We start from the raw sequence: 17,093 nt of genomic DNA on the forward strand, positions 1-17,093 counted from the left end.
ACAAACGAGAGACATCATTTAAACAACTGAAAGAATAAAGTGACAATCTAGAAATGTTTACCCAGAGAAATATCCTTCTAAACTAAAAGCAAAATAAAAACTTAGAGAATTTCCCTAGCAGATATGCTCAATGTGAAACGTGAAAAGGAAATTTTAACGATACCATGTGGAAAACTGGATCCAACCAAAGGAATAAAGAACACAGAAACGATAACTATTTGGGTAAATATAAAAGACATTTTTTCCTACACATTTTAATCTCCTAAAAAGATTTTTTTATATCATGTGAAAAATGATAAAAATTCTTTGTGAGATTTATAGCATATACAGAAGTCACATCTATGACAACCATAGTATAAAAGATGGGGAGAACAGTGCAAGTACACTGTTGTCAAAGGTTCTTGCAGCATACATAAAATAGTATAATATTATTTTGAAGACAGATTGTGAAAATTTAAAGATGTATACTGTAAAGCCTAGATCCAAAAAAACCAAACTCACTACCATCGAGTCAATTCTGACTCAAAGCAACCCCTTCTGGGTTTATGAGTTGGTAAATTTTTATGGAAGTAGACTGCCCCATTCTTCCTTCTGTGGAGCAGCTGGTGGCCGTGAACTGCCAACTTTCTGGTTAGCGGTCAAATGCTTTCAGCACCATGCCACCAGAGCTCTTTGACTTATTAGCTATATCTCTGTTTTATTTAATTTTTTTAGCAAAGCCTACCGCAACCACTAGGGCGTTCTGGTAGCATCGTAGTGCCTAAAGGCACTTGACTGCTAACCAGAAGGTTGGTGGTTCAAACCCACCAGCCACTCCTCGGAAGGAAGATGGGGCAATCTACTTCCGTAGTGATACTGCCTTGGAAACCCAAGGAGGGGTCGCTATGAGTCAGGTCCAACTCAACAACACATAACAACAACAACAACACAGCAACCACTAAAAAAAACCAAAAAAACCCAGAGATATAGCTAGGAAGTCATTAGTGGAAATAAATCACTTAAGAAAACACAAAAAACAACTTCAATTCAAAAGAGAGATGAGAAGAGAAAAAAAGAACTGCAGATGAGACAAAGAGGAACAAAAAAAAAAGCAAGATAGGAAATATAAACCTAACTGTATTAATAATTATAATAAATGTAAATGGTTTACTCTGGTGATGCAGTGCATAAGACATTTGGTTGCTAACCAGAAGGTTGACAGTTCAAACCTGCCAGCTACTCTGTGGGAGGAAGATGGGGCAATCAACTTTAGTAAAGATTTATAGCCTTGGAAATCCAGTGGAGGTTGCCATGAGTTGGAATTGACTCAATGGCAGTAGTCTTGGTTTTTTGGTTTGAATTAAGACAGATATTATGAGACCCAACTATATGTTGTGTACCAAAAAAAACCACTTTAAATACAAAGACACAAATAGGTTAAAAGTAAAAGGATGGGAAGAGATACTCCATGCAGGCTTTAATTAAAAGAAAGCTGGAGTGGCTCTATATAAAACAAGGTAGACTTCAGAAAAAGGTATTATTACCAGGGATAGAGAGAGACACTGCATACTGAATCCATCAAGAGGGCATTATAATACTCAATGTGTACAAACCTAGCATCAGAGCTTCAAAATACATAAGCAAGAAATGACAGAAGGCACAGGAGAAATAAACAGTTGGAGAGTTCCCCATTCCTCTCTCAGTAATTGATAGAACAAGGAGATAAGACAATCGATAAGGACCTAACTGATATTTATGGAACTCTCCTGCAAACAAGAGAAGAATATTCACTCTTTTCAAGTGTACCTAAAATAATCACAGCAGACCACATTCTGGACCATAAGTCAAGTCTCCATAAATTTAAGTAGGTGGAAATTATACAGGTTATGTTCTCTAAACATAATAGAATTTAGTTATCAATTATAGAGAGATATCTAGAAAATATGCAAACACATGGACAACAAACAACATACTTTTAAAAAGCAATGAAATCAAAAAAAGAAACCACAAAGGGCAAGTGGAAAATATTTTGAACTGAATGCAAATAAAAATGCAACATATTAAAACTTACCAGAGAGTCAAAAAAGGAAAGGATTCACTAACAAACTCTTATTAGAGCACACTTTAGCTGGACTGAATCTATTTGGTAATTAAGTAATGACCAAATATGGTAGCTGCAACTCATCATTACAGAAAAGTGCTTCATTTGCCAATATTTACTGAGACCCCCCTGAAAATCAAAGAACTATGCTAGCTGCTACTGAGTAGATAGAGAAAGAAAAGGACATAGAGTTCCTAAATCTGCCCAGTAAAATTAAGGCCTGTACCCAAACACCAAAGCCAAGACGGAAGGTGCATCAGAGCTATGTAAGGCAGCAAGAGTTCTCCCAGATAGGATCCCAGGAGGCTGCCTGAAAGAGGAAGCATCTGGCCGAGGATCGGGAGCCAGCACTGAATAGAGCTATGGGAACTAGAAATGGGGTTCGAGGCAGGGATGTAGCTTGACCACAGGCAAAAAGACCAAAAAGGCCAGTGGCAAATTCAGGGAACAACAGGTAATTTGGTTTCAGGACAGCACAGAAGACTTGTGAGAGAGGAAGCTGAGGACTCCACTGTGAGGGCTGGAGTGAGCTGCAGAATGGATGTGGAGTCAGAAGATGCAGATTTCAGTCCTGGATCTACTACTACACAGTAGGTATGACCACAGTCAAATCTGCCTCTGAGGCCCATTTCCTTCCTTTGTAAAGTGTACTGAAGCCATCCGGGACTGCCTCTCAAGAGTTGCTGTGGAATGTGCTTAAGGCTGCTGTGAGCAGAGCAGTGACCGAGGAGCACAGGGATTAGAGGAAGAATGACACCCTAATGATGTGAAAGGTAGATGGGAAGTGAAAGGATGGGGAAAATAGGCTACTGTTAAGAGTGCAGGCAAGGAGTAACAAGGGACTCAACCAGTGCAGCTGCAGCCAATGCAGCCCTTCGAGAGGGGCCTGTGACTGAGCAGGGATGGCACGGAAAGCCAGGGAGGCGGAAAATGGAGCCTGACATTTAGTGGGAATATCTACAAGAATTCCATCCCCCAAACAGGGAAGTGAGGAAACAGGGCTGATTTTGGTACAGAAGACACAAGCTTGGAAATGAACTTTTACCCATACTCTAAGACACAGGTGACTTTAAGAGGAAAAGCTATCATGCAATAAAACGTTTAATCATACAAACTATGCATCTATTCTGAAAGCACCTGCCAAGTAATTTCTATATACTACTACACAAATGCCAATCAGTAAAACATTGCATCTAAATTTCACCTTATCATTCTAACATCTCTAAGTCTTTATGTATGTTACATTTTTATTAGAATAAATAATACAAAAATCCTGAAGGAGGGCACCACTGAAAACTGCTACGTGTTCTTGTAGATGTGTTAGAATTCTGCATCAAATAGACCTCTGGGGCTCAACCGGCAGAGCCAAAAAGATAAACAGTAAAAAAGATCAGTATGGTGGCAGGAAAAAAAAAAGAAAAGAATCATTTGTCACCTAGTTCCCTGCTTAACAAAAATCATTAAAAAATGCAGTCTATCAAGAAAGCTTAGTCACCTGACTCTACCAGATTTGCAGACGTAATAAAGAAAACATCATTCTTGGATAAAGTATAATTATATGGCCTGTAACTTGTGTTTGGATGAATGCAATGCCAACTATTTCAGAATTCACTATGTATAGTGACTAGGCTGAAAAGAAAGACTTTATTTCACTCCAACAGAACCACTCTCATGTACCTGGGCCTGGCTCATTCATGTGACAAACAGGATGACCACATTTCAAAATGATGATTAGAAAAGTACATTTGAATAATGCTAACTGTAATTAGCTTAAGTTTGAAATGATAATGATTTCCAAATACACTAATAATGTGAAACTGCATTAGTATGATTAGCTTATACCAGTAAAATCAATGGGCAAAAGTCTATTTTTTGTGTGAATTGGAAAGCAAAAGCCTTTCTAAGTTTACCTAAGAGATATTTATTTAGGGCAGTATCTATCACACGCCCATTTATAAGCTACTTTTAAGAGCTATTAGAGGTCTGTCACTACAGACTTTTGCTACCATACTAAGTTATTGTCCAGATTCAAGGTTAGTATAAAGTGTACAAGCAGAAAGAAATGCTAACTAGCATCCTGGGAGTAAGTGATGCAACTTTTTGCTGTGGCATGTAAAAACAAACCTCAAAAGGTAATAAAAAGAAGGGAAGGGGGAGAGGGAAACACCTGGATAGGCTCCAGAACACTCACCCGTGCAAAGTCAAACGCATATCTGTAAATAAGTTTAAAGTTTGTAGAATCATTTAATAATGATCTTAAGTAATCCAAAGTATTTCTTAGTTTTTCTGTTGTATCACATCTAGAAAAACAGAATAAAGGCAAATTATAACCTGAGTTTTTTCTTAATTGGGGCAGTTACATAAAACATAATAGCAAAAGGAAAGAATAAAAACCCTAAAATTGGAACACATCAATGCTGATCATTTTTCTATATTTTCTATTTAAAAAACTTCAAATGTACAAAAGAGCTGAAACAGTAAGTAAGCATCCATATATCCACACCCTTGATTCACCAATGAACATTTTGTCATATTTGTGTGCACTTTTTCTCACCCATAGGTGCCATTTTTGCTCTGATCCATTTCAAAGTTGCAGACATTATGATACTTCATTGCTAAATATTTCAGCACCCTCTAAGTACAAGGGCATTCTCCTACTTAGCCACATTATCATCATCCCTCTTGTAGCATCCTAATACTAACTTTCTTATGTAATATATAATCTATCTGAAAATTTCCCAATTGTCCCCAAAATTTCCTTTGTAGCCATTTCTTTTTAACCCAGGACCATGCATTGCTTTTAGTTGTCCTATCTCACCACAGAAGAGTAGCTTGTCTTTTTCTATATTTCTTGTCATTTTAATTTTTTGAAGGGTCCAGACCAGTTGCTTTGTAGACTCTCAATTCACCAGATAATTTCCCACAGTGGCTGCAACAGTGGGCTCAAACATGGCAATGATTGTGAGGATGGCACGGGACCAGGCAGTGCTTTGTTCTGTCATACATACACAGGGTTGCTATGAGCTAGAACGACTCAACAGCACCTAAAACAACAGTATTTAGATTATATCCTTTTGATGAGAACACTACATGTGATGTTGTGCCCTTCTCAGGGTACCGTAAAGAGGTTTGTAACCTCAGTCTATCCCATTATTGGTGATATCATGTTGGATCATTTGGTTAAGGTGGTGTCCACCATACACTCCATTGTAAAGGTACTCTTACCTTTTACCTAAGTAACATGCAGGATGATACCTTGAGAAAGTGACTATCCTGCTCCTCAATAACTTTTCATACCCAATGATTTCGCATCCACTGATGATGTCTACCTGAATCTATTACTGCACTGGCAGATGCAAAACGGTGACTTTCCATTTTTATTATTCTGTCTCCATTTATTGGCTGCAATTCTTTTGTAAAGAGTTCTGTCCACCACCTTTTTTATTTTCCTGATTTATGAATTTTAGTTTTTAATTTAGTGTGTTATAATCTTAAGTGCCTTTTTTATTTTTGATGAACAAACTGTCCCAATTTGGGCAGTGGCTCCTCCAAGCTGATTCCAGGGTCCTTCTGACATGTCCCCATCAGTCTTTAAGCAATTCCTTGCTTTCTGGAACAAGATGTCCCTGCTCACTTTGTACTTTCCTTGCCCTAGATTTGAGATCATCCATTTCTTCAGGAAGCCATGGTGATGCTAACCTATTTTTAACAGTAAGTGACACACTGTTTACTTTTCATAAGGAAGTAAACTAAGTGGTTATTTTTACAAATTAGTTTTCTGTTCGCAGTATCTAGCCCTTCAAACTAAGTATCAAGAGTCACCATTTTTACCAACAATATAAAAGCTTTTTAATGCTGGATGTGTTTCTCTGTAGAGTTTTTACCTTCTACTATGTATAAAACCAAAACCAAACCCACTGCCATCAAGTTAATTCTGACTCACAGCAACTCCTTAGGGATTGAGAACTGCCTGCTAGGATTTTTGAAGGTGTAAATCTTTACAGAAGCAGACTGCCTCATATTTCTCCTGTGGAGCAACTGGTAGATTCGAACTACTGACCTTATGGTTAGCAGCCAAGTGCTTTAACCACTATGCCATCAGAGCTCTTATAATATATTGCAAGTATTAACATAAATATTGTGCACACTTTATACACTAAAATATGGTTCATGATAAAGTATACTGACTTATCTTTCAGCAACAGAGTTATGAAAACTCCTTTTTCTTGTAGCTAACTACGAATGAGTTCCCATGTTCTCTATTTTGAGATGAGAAACCATCTGAAAGCCAAAAATTAGAGTCCATGTTTCATTTCCATAGATACAGAACAATTAATTTTTTTTAAAATTTTTTTCTGATGTTTGATGATAAGAAAGCTAAGTTGGAAAAGGTTCTACAAGGAACTGACCATGTAAGCTGCAAACTGAAAGATAAGCATGAACTAGATTTTAGGGGAGGAGGAAGGACTCTCCACATATAAGCAACAGCAGGTACAAAGGCCCAGTGACAGAAGGGAGCATGGCCAAGTCCAAAGGACTAAAAGAAAAACATTATGGATGGAGTGGAAAACAAAACAGGAAAAGTATATAAGATGAGGCTGAGAGGAAGCTGGAGCCAGACCATAAAGGGCTTTTGTGGTCCACAGTGTGACTTTTTTTTATTTTTTAATTGAATCCTAGAAAGAATGGAAGCCACTTCCCATCAAGGGAGAAAGTATGATCAGACTTGCATCTTGAAAAGCTCTCCCTGGCTCTCTATGGAGAAGGGCTTGGGAAAAGAAAAGAAAGATACCAATAGCTCAGTAAGAGATCTAGTGCCAAAACCCCAATGAGGGGTGATGGAGACTAGGACACACAACAAAGCTGTCAGCGGGAATCTGGGAGGCAGGGATGGGAGCTGTCAGCGGGAATCTGGGAGGCAGGGATGGGAGCTGTCAGCGGGAATCTGGGAGGCAGGGATGGGAGCTGTCAGTGGGAATCTGGGAGGCAGGGATGGGAGCGAGGTTTACCTTCACTGGGTGCTGTATCGCATGCTTTGGATTTTTCAACCATGTGTGTGGAAGTAATTAGTAATGACGACGGGGGGAGGTCACAGAGCAGGGAGATCAGCTAATCCCTAAACAGCTACAGCTCAGTTCCCTGCTCTACACTGGGAAGGAAGGTCAAGACCAAAGCCACAGGAAATCTGCCAGATTTTGGCTAGAGGTTTAACTAATCCTGTCCAGTGAGGGGAAGAAGAGCCGATGTTTGTTTTAACAGATGCAGGAACAGAAACCACTCATTAAGAGAACCACTATACAGTTAAATAAAAATTAAGTAGCTGTGAGTCTTTGTGCAGAGTAGCAAGGCCAAATGGGAAGTTCTGCAGTATGCCTAAGGCTGGTAGTTCAAACCCACCAGCCACTCCTTGGAAGGAAGATTGGGCAACCTACTTCCTTAGAGACTCTGCCTCATCTGGGAGAAGTCCAGCCTCCCTGGCAAAAAGATATTCCCATGATTAAAAGATGCCCCAGAGATCTTTTCTAGAGTATAGAAAACTAACAGTTGTCTTATTTTAAGTAAAAAATGCAACGTAGTATTTCCATGTCATTTATCTATTAAGGATGGTTACATGGGTAAAAGCTATTATTATCAATAAACCTGCTTTAATTGTAACCTTGTCCCACAGAGCCTCTGGGCTAACCACCATTAGGGCAACAGGCTGAGTCACTGCCCGGAAGGAACCACAGGCTGCCATCTAGTGGTCTCTCCACAAGAATGTTTGCAGAGGAACTCAACAAAGGGCCTGTCAAGAAGCAGGCTTGGGAAGTACAAGCAACTAACTTAACTTATGATAAAGTAGCCACATCTTAAACCTCAGTTTGTCCCCATGCTTTCCTCTGTGCTATAAAACTCAAAGAAGTCATAGAGTGACAGTGCTACACTTCTAAGCAGCATCATTTTCCAAAACAAACTATACACATAATGTGGAATCATTTATTTGAATTTTGCTGCTGTAACACATTCAGAAGTTACAGAAATTAGGACAATAATCCCCAAAGCCTATAAAATCAGACCCCTAACCACCGGCAAAGTCAATTTACTGTTAGACATTTCACATCAAACTTTTTCAGGCTCCAAGAACCGCATTTAGTAATTTCCACACACTGACAATAGCCAGCGGTTGCTATGACAGACCACAAGCCTGCATACAGCATGTAAGGAGGGCGTGTTAGTGAAGTCAAGCCCCGAGGCGGCGCTCCTCCACGACCAGGGGAAATGCCTTGGCACCTTGATTTAGTCAGCCAAAAGGTACTTTTTCCAGCCTATCATTAGTCTATGTAGACAACTCTAACATACTTCTTACTTTTAGTTTCAACACTTCTATTAGCTTAATTCATCAGAGAGAAGCTGAAGCCTGAGCATTGGAACAGGCAATAAATAAAACAAAGAGTCAATCAAAGCAAGAGCTGTGTGTTCTCTGACTGAAATGGATCCAGGGAGCTTCAGGATGGATGCTCCCTACCAGCTGCTGTCATTTCTTCCAATATGCTCACAAAACAGTACCTGTTCCCAACAGACAGGCCTTTTCGAGGCCATGCACACTGTTCCCCAAGCCAGTATCAGAAGTTCTGAGTGCCCAGGTATGAGCCACATTTCATCACTTAGGCTCCAAAGACACTACTGAAGAACACTCAGGAAGTGGCAGAACTAATTCAAGACCCACTCTACTTCCAAAACCCACAGACTTTCTTTTTCCAGCACACTCCCACTGGACTGTAACATTGGGGGGGGGAAGGAAAAAAAAAAACTTAGCATTTTGACTAAATATACAAATATATGCTATTCTACGTTTTGTCATATAATGCTAACTCCAATTGGAGTCCAAAGCATTTCATTGGACATGTTTCATAAAACTAAAACGAGCTAAAAAAAAAAAAAAAATTCAAAACAGGTGACAAAGCAGCTAAATACAAAAGATGGACTACTTGCCACCTTTAGAACATGGAAATACTTCTAAGTTTTCTTATTTACTGGGTGCACATACCTTACAAATACAGTATTTAGTTAATTTAAATAGTATAAAGAGAGAAGTCTTATTACTTTTAGATCTTTCACTTGAACATTTTTTCCAAGCCCATTACCATGCCTCATGGACTTGATTCTGGTCATGGCTTCTGTTTCTCCAGGACCTAGAACACTGTGCTGGGCACATTACTATCACTTCAATATTGATGAGCAAATGACTAATTGAAGGAGGCTGGAGAGGAGGGTCTTAAAACTTAAAACTGGACTATTCTGAACTACAAAAGAACTTTATAATTATTCTGAACAATCACCTCTACCTCACTGATGTGAAAACCAACCTCAGGGTTTTGTGTCACAAAAAGAACGGCAAGGACCAAGTAGCAGCATTTTATAGAAACATACCTACCACTATCTACGCCATGCAAAGCAGCAAGCAGAGTTCTCAACAGAGTCAGATGAAGCCCCTTTCTTATCTACCAACTCTTAGATTTCTTGTAAGAAATTACCTGTTCACTTCTCAGGAGTGTGTGACCCTCAAAACGCAAAACATGTGGGCAAGGCCTGGCATCCTGTAACATTACTATGTAAATGCAAATGTACAAAAGCACCTAGAACTGTACAAAATGTATATTACACCATTTTAGGACAAATGGAAGTACGCCTGAAACAAAGCTGATGGTATCTTTCTCTTAAGCCTTGACATAAAATCCTGATATCGCCATCATCACAGGGCTTAAACTAGAGCAGTCATCATATGCTCTGTTTGGAAATCAACAAAGAAAGGCAGCAAGGAAAATAATTAACCAACCAGTAGGCTTAAAAATGTACAGAGCTGTTCCCCTAAGTGACAAGAACAATTTTAAGGAGACTCTAGACAGACTTAACACTAGAATTGTAGAGCACGCCAAAAGGAGAGTATATCTGTAAAAGCATAGTTTGGCTTTTACCTAAAACTCCTTAGCCACCAGACAATAAATAGTTCTAAGAGTAAGAACATGACTTAAGAATCAGAAGTTGGATTTTCACTTTCACAAGTCATGTATCCCTTCCTAAGCCTCAGTTTCCTCATTTGTAAAATACACAGGATAAAGGCTGATCTGTCTTCTTCACAAAGCAGCTATGAGGTGCCAACAGAAGAATAAAAGGATCTATAAACGACTCTGGTAGCATAGTGGCTAAAGCACTTGACTGCTAACCAGAAGGCTGGCGGTTCAAACCCACCAGCCACTCCTCGGAAGGAAGGTTGGGCAATCCTACTTCCGTAGTGATACTGCCTCGGAAACCCAAGGAGGGGTCACTATGAGTCGGGGCCGACTCACCGGCACATAACAACAACAACAACATAAATGACTAAAGCACAAGTAACCACAGCATTGTTAATCATATCAAATGGAGGATATTAAAAATTGACAAACTGCAAAATTACTTAAATAAAAACATACACTCACTTCCACTCCAATTCTAATCTAGTGAAAATTAAAGTCTACTATTCCTAGAGTAAAAAGAAGTCATTCCACGTATTTAAGTAAGACCTATTAAGAATTAGCACTATATCTTCCAATGCCATTTGAAAAGTCTCATCACCCACCTCAACTGAATCTTTCAATATATAATATGGAATAACAATGTATGTTTTCTTGAGTGAAACTCAGAAAATACACACACACACACACACACACACAAGCACAAAATGAATACATAAAACCACTGATCTTTTTCTTATTCTGGACCAAGTAACACAAACAGATTATTATTATTATTTATCACTAGAGTAACGAACTTCTGTTTACCCAAAGCTAAAAATCAGGATATATAAACAGAATATATCAAATATTTTTACTCGCGAGTTACCCATTACTTTACTTGTTCTCACTGACTGTGAGCCAGATGCTAATTAACAAATCCTTCCTTTTTAAAAAAGTTCTAGACCTACAGTGTCCAACACAGCAGCCACTTGGCAGATGTGACTACTAAGCACTTGAAACGTGGCTACCATGAACTGAGATGTGCTAAACTGAAAAACATATGTCAGATTTTGAAGACTTAGTATGAACTAAAGAACATAAACTATTTCATTAACAATTTTTATATTCATTACATGTCAAAATGATACAATTTTGGCTATATTGTTATATGAAATACATTATTAAAATTAATTCCGCCTGTCTCTTTTTCTTTTTAAATGTAGCTATTAGAAAATTTGAAATTTCACATGTGGCTCACGTATGTGAGAAAAGGTTGTTTTACTTCTATTTGACAGAGCTGCTCTAGAAGAATATGAAATAAACAATACACGTATATATAATATATAAAAACTTCAATTGATAGAATTCATCCATATAAGTCCCTCATCATATAAAAGCAGGTCTTGCTCTTTCCTGTCTCTGGACAATTGCCCAGATCACCCGATTTTCTTTCACTCACCACCCAGGCTCCCTGAGATCCCAAGGCGGAGACAACCACCTGGAGAGTGAAGGGACCCCATCCGTGCAGTCTTAGGACTTACTGTAGAGAAGTCATTCCTTTTAACCATTCCTGTAGAGTAAAATAACCCATGTTTTGTGCATCCAATTTCCAGGCTAGGACAAGCATAACTACCTGTTCAGGGGGGAAGGAAGGGGAGGGAAAGACAGATCAGATCTAAACAACAACTTTCAGCAATAAATACAAGATAAATACATGAACATCTTGGCAAATCTGTTCATGGCAACTTAGTAACTGAAATATGCACAGTAGCTCTTCAAAAATAAATTCCAATTTGGCAAACTTCTAAAAGTGTGATAATACACTCTTCTGACAAAGGTCTGCAGAAACACACACGCTCATGATGTATGATGGTAGAAGTGCTCAGGTTCTAATCTCTCCAGAGGGCAATGTGGCATTATCTATTTAAGTTCAAAGAGAGTTAATGACTCAGTTTGAACTCATTATTGACTCAGTAATTCCACCAATGCAAAGTTTCTTATAGGCATGACCGCACATGTACACAAAGATATATATTCAAACAATATTCACTACAGCACTACTTGTAATAGCAAAAAAATTGGTAACAACCTAGAATAAGGGACTAGTTAATTCTTCTTTGCTGAATACATTACATACAAAGGATACTCTACCACCATTAAACAAAGTACAGCTATTTGTACAAATATGGAATAATCCCTAAGATTTATGGTGTGAAAAGAGCAAAGTACAGAATGATGTAAAAGCAGAAAAAGATAGGTGGCAGGAGACATACAGTGGAGTTACAGCTCACATATATTAACAATTGTGAATTTACTGATATATACTGAGGGGAAATTATTTTCAAATAACCCAACACTCTACTTAAACAGCTCTGTGCCTGGAATGAGGCCAGGATGAGTATCATGGCCACACCTTTTCTCAATGGGCAACAATGGTCTTCATTAATGTATGCCACTTGCACTGTGAGCCCCTCCATAAGCTTTGAGTCACTAGAGGTTTTTCCAAAGGTATATTTGACTGTACAGGTATCCCTGCTTTTCTAAAGTTTGTTTTTTATCACTTTGCTTTTACACAAGGTCTGTATTAGTACCTGTTTTCACTAACTGAAAGAAATTTGAAGAGGATTTTTGCTTTTATGAAAAAAAGGTGAAAAGCAAAACTAGCATTCAGCATTTGTTTTGCAGGTAACCCTCCCCACCCACAGCAGCCAAAGTGGCATCACTAAACTCTTTCCCTGGGAACCACACTCAGCATCTCAGCATCAAGCCACCACAGCTTTGAAGTGGGACAGTGAACACTGTATGTCAGTATTATTCTAGGTTTTATGTGTTAGTTGGTATGATTTGGAAGGTTGTTTTTTGGAACTGGGAACATTAAAAAAATTTTACTATATAAATTAATGGCATTGCTTCTTCACTTTAGGCCACTTCAGCTTATGAACGGTTTCACAGAACACTCCTCTACTTTCAGAAAGCAAGGAAAACCTATCAACAATTTTCATTTGTGCTGTCTTAGTTATCTAGTGCTGCTAAAACACAAATAATACAGTGGGCAGTTTTAATAAACAGAAATTTATTTTCCCATAGTTTAGGAGGCTAAAAGTTCAAATCCAGGGCACTGGCTCTAGAGGAAGGCTTCTTCTCTGTCGGCTGCAACGGAAAATGCTTATTATCTTTTAGCTTCCATTTCTCAGTTCCTTGGTGATTTTCACAGAGCATGGAATCTATTTTCTCCCACCTATCCCTTTTATATCTCCAGAGTAACTGGGTTTAAGACACACTTTACACTGATGTAAACAAACAAACAAACTCAGTCATCAAGTCGATACCAACTCATAGCAACCCCCATTGGGTTTCTGAAATGATAAATCTTTACAGAAATAGATTGCCTCATCTTCCTTCTGTGGGGCAGCTGGTGGGTCTGAACCACCAAACTTCTGGTTAGCAGTCAAATGCCTTAGGTACCATACCACCACATCTCTTTCTACACTGATACGGCTTCATTAACGTAACAAAGAAAACTCTATTCCCAAATGGGATTATACCTAGAGGTACAGGGCTCAGTATTCCAATATATATTTTGACAGAATTCAGTCCATTAACATGTACCAACTTCCAAACTAAACTCTTGGTGCATTGTGTGTGTCTCTCAGGGAGCTTAGAGAGTTATAAAACAGATGCATAAATAAAACAAATGACAGTCTGAGAATGTCTTAAACATAATAATTTCAAAGATGAGTCCAGAGCACCTGTGAAGAGTGTAACAAACAGTCGATTTACCAACGAGCTGCATGTTAGGAGTCCATTTGCCAAGAGGCTCTTGTTTTTATGAGAACATATATTCTGATGTTTAAAATGACTACTGCTGGATCACACTACAAAAGCATTTGGTAGCATAGTGGCTAAGGCACTTGACTGCTAACCAGAAGGCTGGCGGTTCAAACCTTCTGTAGTGATACTGCCTCGGAAACCCAAGGAGGGGTCACTATGAGTCAGGTCCGACTCAACGGCACACAACAACAACAAACAACAATTTAAAATGTAGTCTAATATACTAAGAAGAGCAGTAGCACTGAGCCCAAGACACAGGAATTGGGTGGAGCAATGGGAGTCAATGGAAAACCATGGGGCACTGAGCCAGGTGCTGGGGATACAGTGTAGAAATCAACACCCCATCCCAGCTCTCCAGAACTCAAAATCTGCCTCAGTGGTAGATGTTAAATAAAGTATTTTCATACAGTTACAAGTGTTTTAAGGAAAGGGAAGAATGCAGGCAGATCATCTAACCGCAACATGGGGGAAGGAGGTATCAGAGAACTCTTTGCTGAAAAAGTATCATTTAAACTGTCAGTAAAAGAATGAGTAGTTGTTGTCCAGGTGAAGAAGACCCCCTGGATGGGTCAAAAAAAGCTTTAGCTGGGAGCAGACGGTGAGAGACAGACCTCAGCCAAAAGAGGAGGTGAGTAGAGTATTCATGAGGAGTCATTCAAACATTCACAGGAGGATTTGTAAGTTAGAGAGCACCTGTGTGCTCCATTCATTCACTGATTGCTGCCCTCATGCCAGAAAGGAAGTAAAGTAGGATTATCTTCACTTATATTTTCATATCAAAAAATAAAAATAAACAAAACTATATTTTTCCTAAACTCAAAGTCAAGCCTCAACAATCTGAGTGTTCCCTACTCTTTGAGAGACTCTGTAAAGCTGCAGGAATGCACAGGCCCAGGGAGGGAAGAAGCTAGCAGAGGACAGATGTCCACGTTTCTACAGAACTTTGAAACTCCAGTACTTGACAAGAATTGTGGTTCTAGGATACTTTCAAGATGAAAAAACTATTAGCTATAAACAGAAAAAATAAGACAACAATAACAATCCTGAAAACCTAACAAAAAAAGAGAATAAAGAATCAAAAGTTGATAAAGAATCAAAGTTCTGGCACTACTCTGTTCTACTAACCTTGTTCCTCTAAATAACACAAAGCAAAATGCCATGGACAAGATCTCAAGTTAATTGTTACCCTTGGGCCTGGAAGTCTTCATTTCTGAAGTTTAACTTTATTGCTCTCACAGCTTATACCAAAAAAGCTGAAACATATAATAACAAAGTATCTTTTTCTTTTTTTAATAATGAAGTATGTCATCAGGAACCTAGACAGAAGAAACTACCTTTCAGGGCTGCTATATTAACCTTTTCATAGGGTCCCTGAAAGGGAACAGAATAACATAGTATCTGGGATGGGCAAACATTTTTTGACTGACCAATACCCATCAGACTCTGCTCCATTAAGCCTCATGTATGAAGCCCCAAACTAATATTTATGAAAAATGCACACATAGTAATCACTTTCATTGGATTCTTACTAATACAGGTTTCAAGAAAAATCTAAAGACAAATAATTAGTGAGCAAATATTTTCTGCATAAGAGACCTATTTTGAGAATTTTAAGGTAGCATTTTAAGTAATTATTAATGGAAGTTCTTTCCATTAGGCCCACACCATCAAAACTTTTCATTCTTTATATACAACTAGCAATATTACTTTGTTAATGATATTATTAATATCCTCTATGTCCTTCCTCATCTCTGGTCTCTCGAACCATCATACTGAGCTGTTAATGACACTTTAGCTAGGATATGTCTGAAAAGTAGAGTTTGATAACCTGACCATCATGCCCTCCCCCACACTCTATAGAGAATTTATACCCACTAATTTACAGGAGATGAGAACCTCCTTGAGATGAAAATAAATAAATAAATGGAACTGCACATACCATTGGGCTTCACACATAACACAGGCAAGTCTGGAACTGAGAAGGCTCAACCAAAGGGAAATTTTAAGAAGGGATTGAAGGGCTCCTTGGAAGAGACTTTATCCAAAGGAAGAAAAGTCAGGCACAACCAAAGAGCACAAGAGCTAGGCATGGGAGTGCAGGCACTCTGTGGGCATCGGTACTTTAACTTCTTCCACCGTAGGCTCCTGAAGAATGTTTCTGCAGTAGCCTGGTTTCCAGAAACCGAGGGCAGCAGAGTGCATAGTCATCGGGCTGAGCATGAAATTTACACCAGGAGGAGGAAGCAGTAGTGAATGGAAAAAGCTTGGGGTTTGGAATCATTCCTAAATATGAAATCTATCTATTTTGCTAAAACCAGGTTTTTGACTTTTTTGTAAGTTAATTAAAACGTCTGAGTTTTGCAGTTCTCATCTATAAAACAGGGGGAAAAATACCTCTCTGAGTTAGGAGAATAAATGAAACTAAAGGAAAAACACAACTAGAAGCTAAGTTGGTATTTGTTACTTTCTTTTTTAAAATTATCCTTTATGAGATCTACAATGTACCTTAGGGAGCTTCGGCAGCGTAGTGCCTAAGGCATTTGACTGCTAACCAGAAGCCTAGTGGTTCAAACCCACTAGCCATTCCTCGGAGGGAAGACTGGGCAATCTACTTCCATAGTGATACCACCTTGGAAACCCAAGGAGGAATATATCTTAAAAGAATTCAAACACAAAAATACTTTAAAGACTCTTCTGAAAGATATTAGAAGTAACTGTGACAACTCTAGTTTATACCAGTGCTTCTAACTTTTTCATTTAGCTGCTTTAGAGAAAGTGAGCTGCAATAAATATGGAAGTGTGAATATAACATTATATTTCAAAGGCACATCCAGCCTCAAGCAATCCAGGGCATTGTCCAGGGACAGGCTGGGGCCATCCTTGACTGTGGGGAGAGGAAGAAACCTTTCCTCACATCTACCTCAAAGATAAGAGGAGACATAGAAATGGAAAATAAGTATGTCAGTCCTAGAAAGGTAAAGATGAAGGATAAGGGAGTTCCGTTAAGATGGTGGACTAGGCAAAAAAGCTGCACAAACCCTCTTCAACAAAGAAAAGGGAAACCAATTAACACAGACACAGAAGATAATCTTGGACCCCGAGCCTTGAAGGGATGGATATAGAAGTGGACTAAACCCCAACTAGCAGAAGAATTTGCATGAAAATACCAAAAAAGGAGACAGACAGAGCTGTGGTCTGGCAGTGATCCT

The 17,093-nt window shown here is 38.7% G+C and overlaps 1 protein-coding gene across 1 annotated transcript in view; it reads right to left on the bottom strand.

Moving 5' to 3' along the window:
• DCUN1D4 (defective in cullin neddylation 1 domain containing 4) overlaps positions 1 to 17,093 on the bottom strand; it is a 97,191-nt gene that overhangs the window by 14,431 nt on the left and 65,667 nt on the right. Inside the window, exons 6-7 of the mRNA XM_007955708.2 lie at positions 11,595 to 11,686; positions 4,272 to 4,380 (exon numbers count right to left, since the gene is read on the bottom strand). Coding sequence (XP_007953899.1) covers positions 4,272 to 4,380; positions 11,595 to 11,686 — 201 coding nt within the window. The remainder of the gene's footprint in view (positions 1 to 4,271; positions 4,381 to 11,594; positions 11,687 to 17,093) is intronic.

Source organism: Orycteropus afer, unplaced genomic scaffold (assembly GCF_000298275.1).
Source record: "Orycteropus afer afer isolate SDZICR_OR568_19922 unplaced genomic scaffold, OryAfe1.0 scaffold00532, whole genome shotgun sequence".
In the NCBI taxonomy this organism is placed as follows: Eukaryota; Metazoa; Chordata; class Mammalia; order Tubulidentata; family Orycteropodidae; genus Orycteropus; species Orycteropus afer.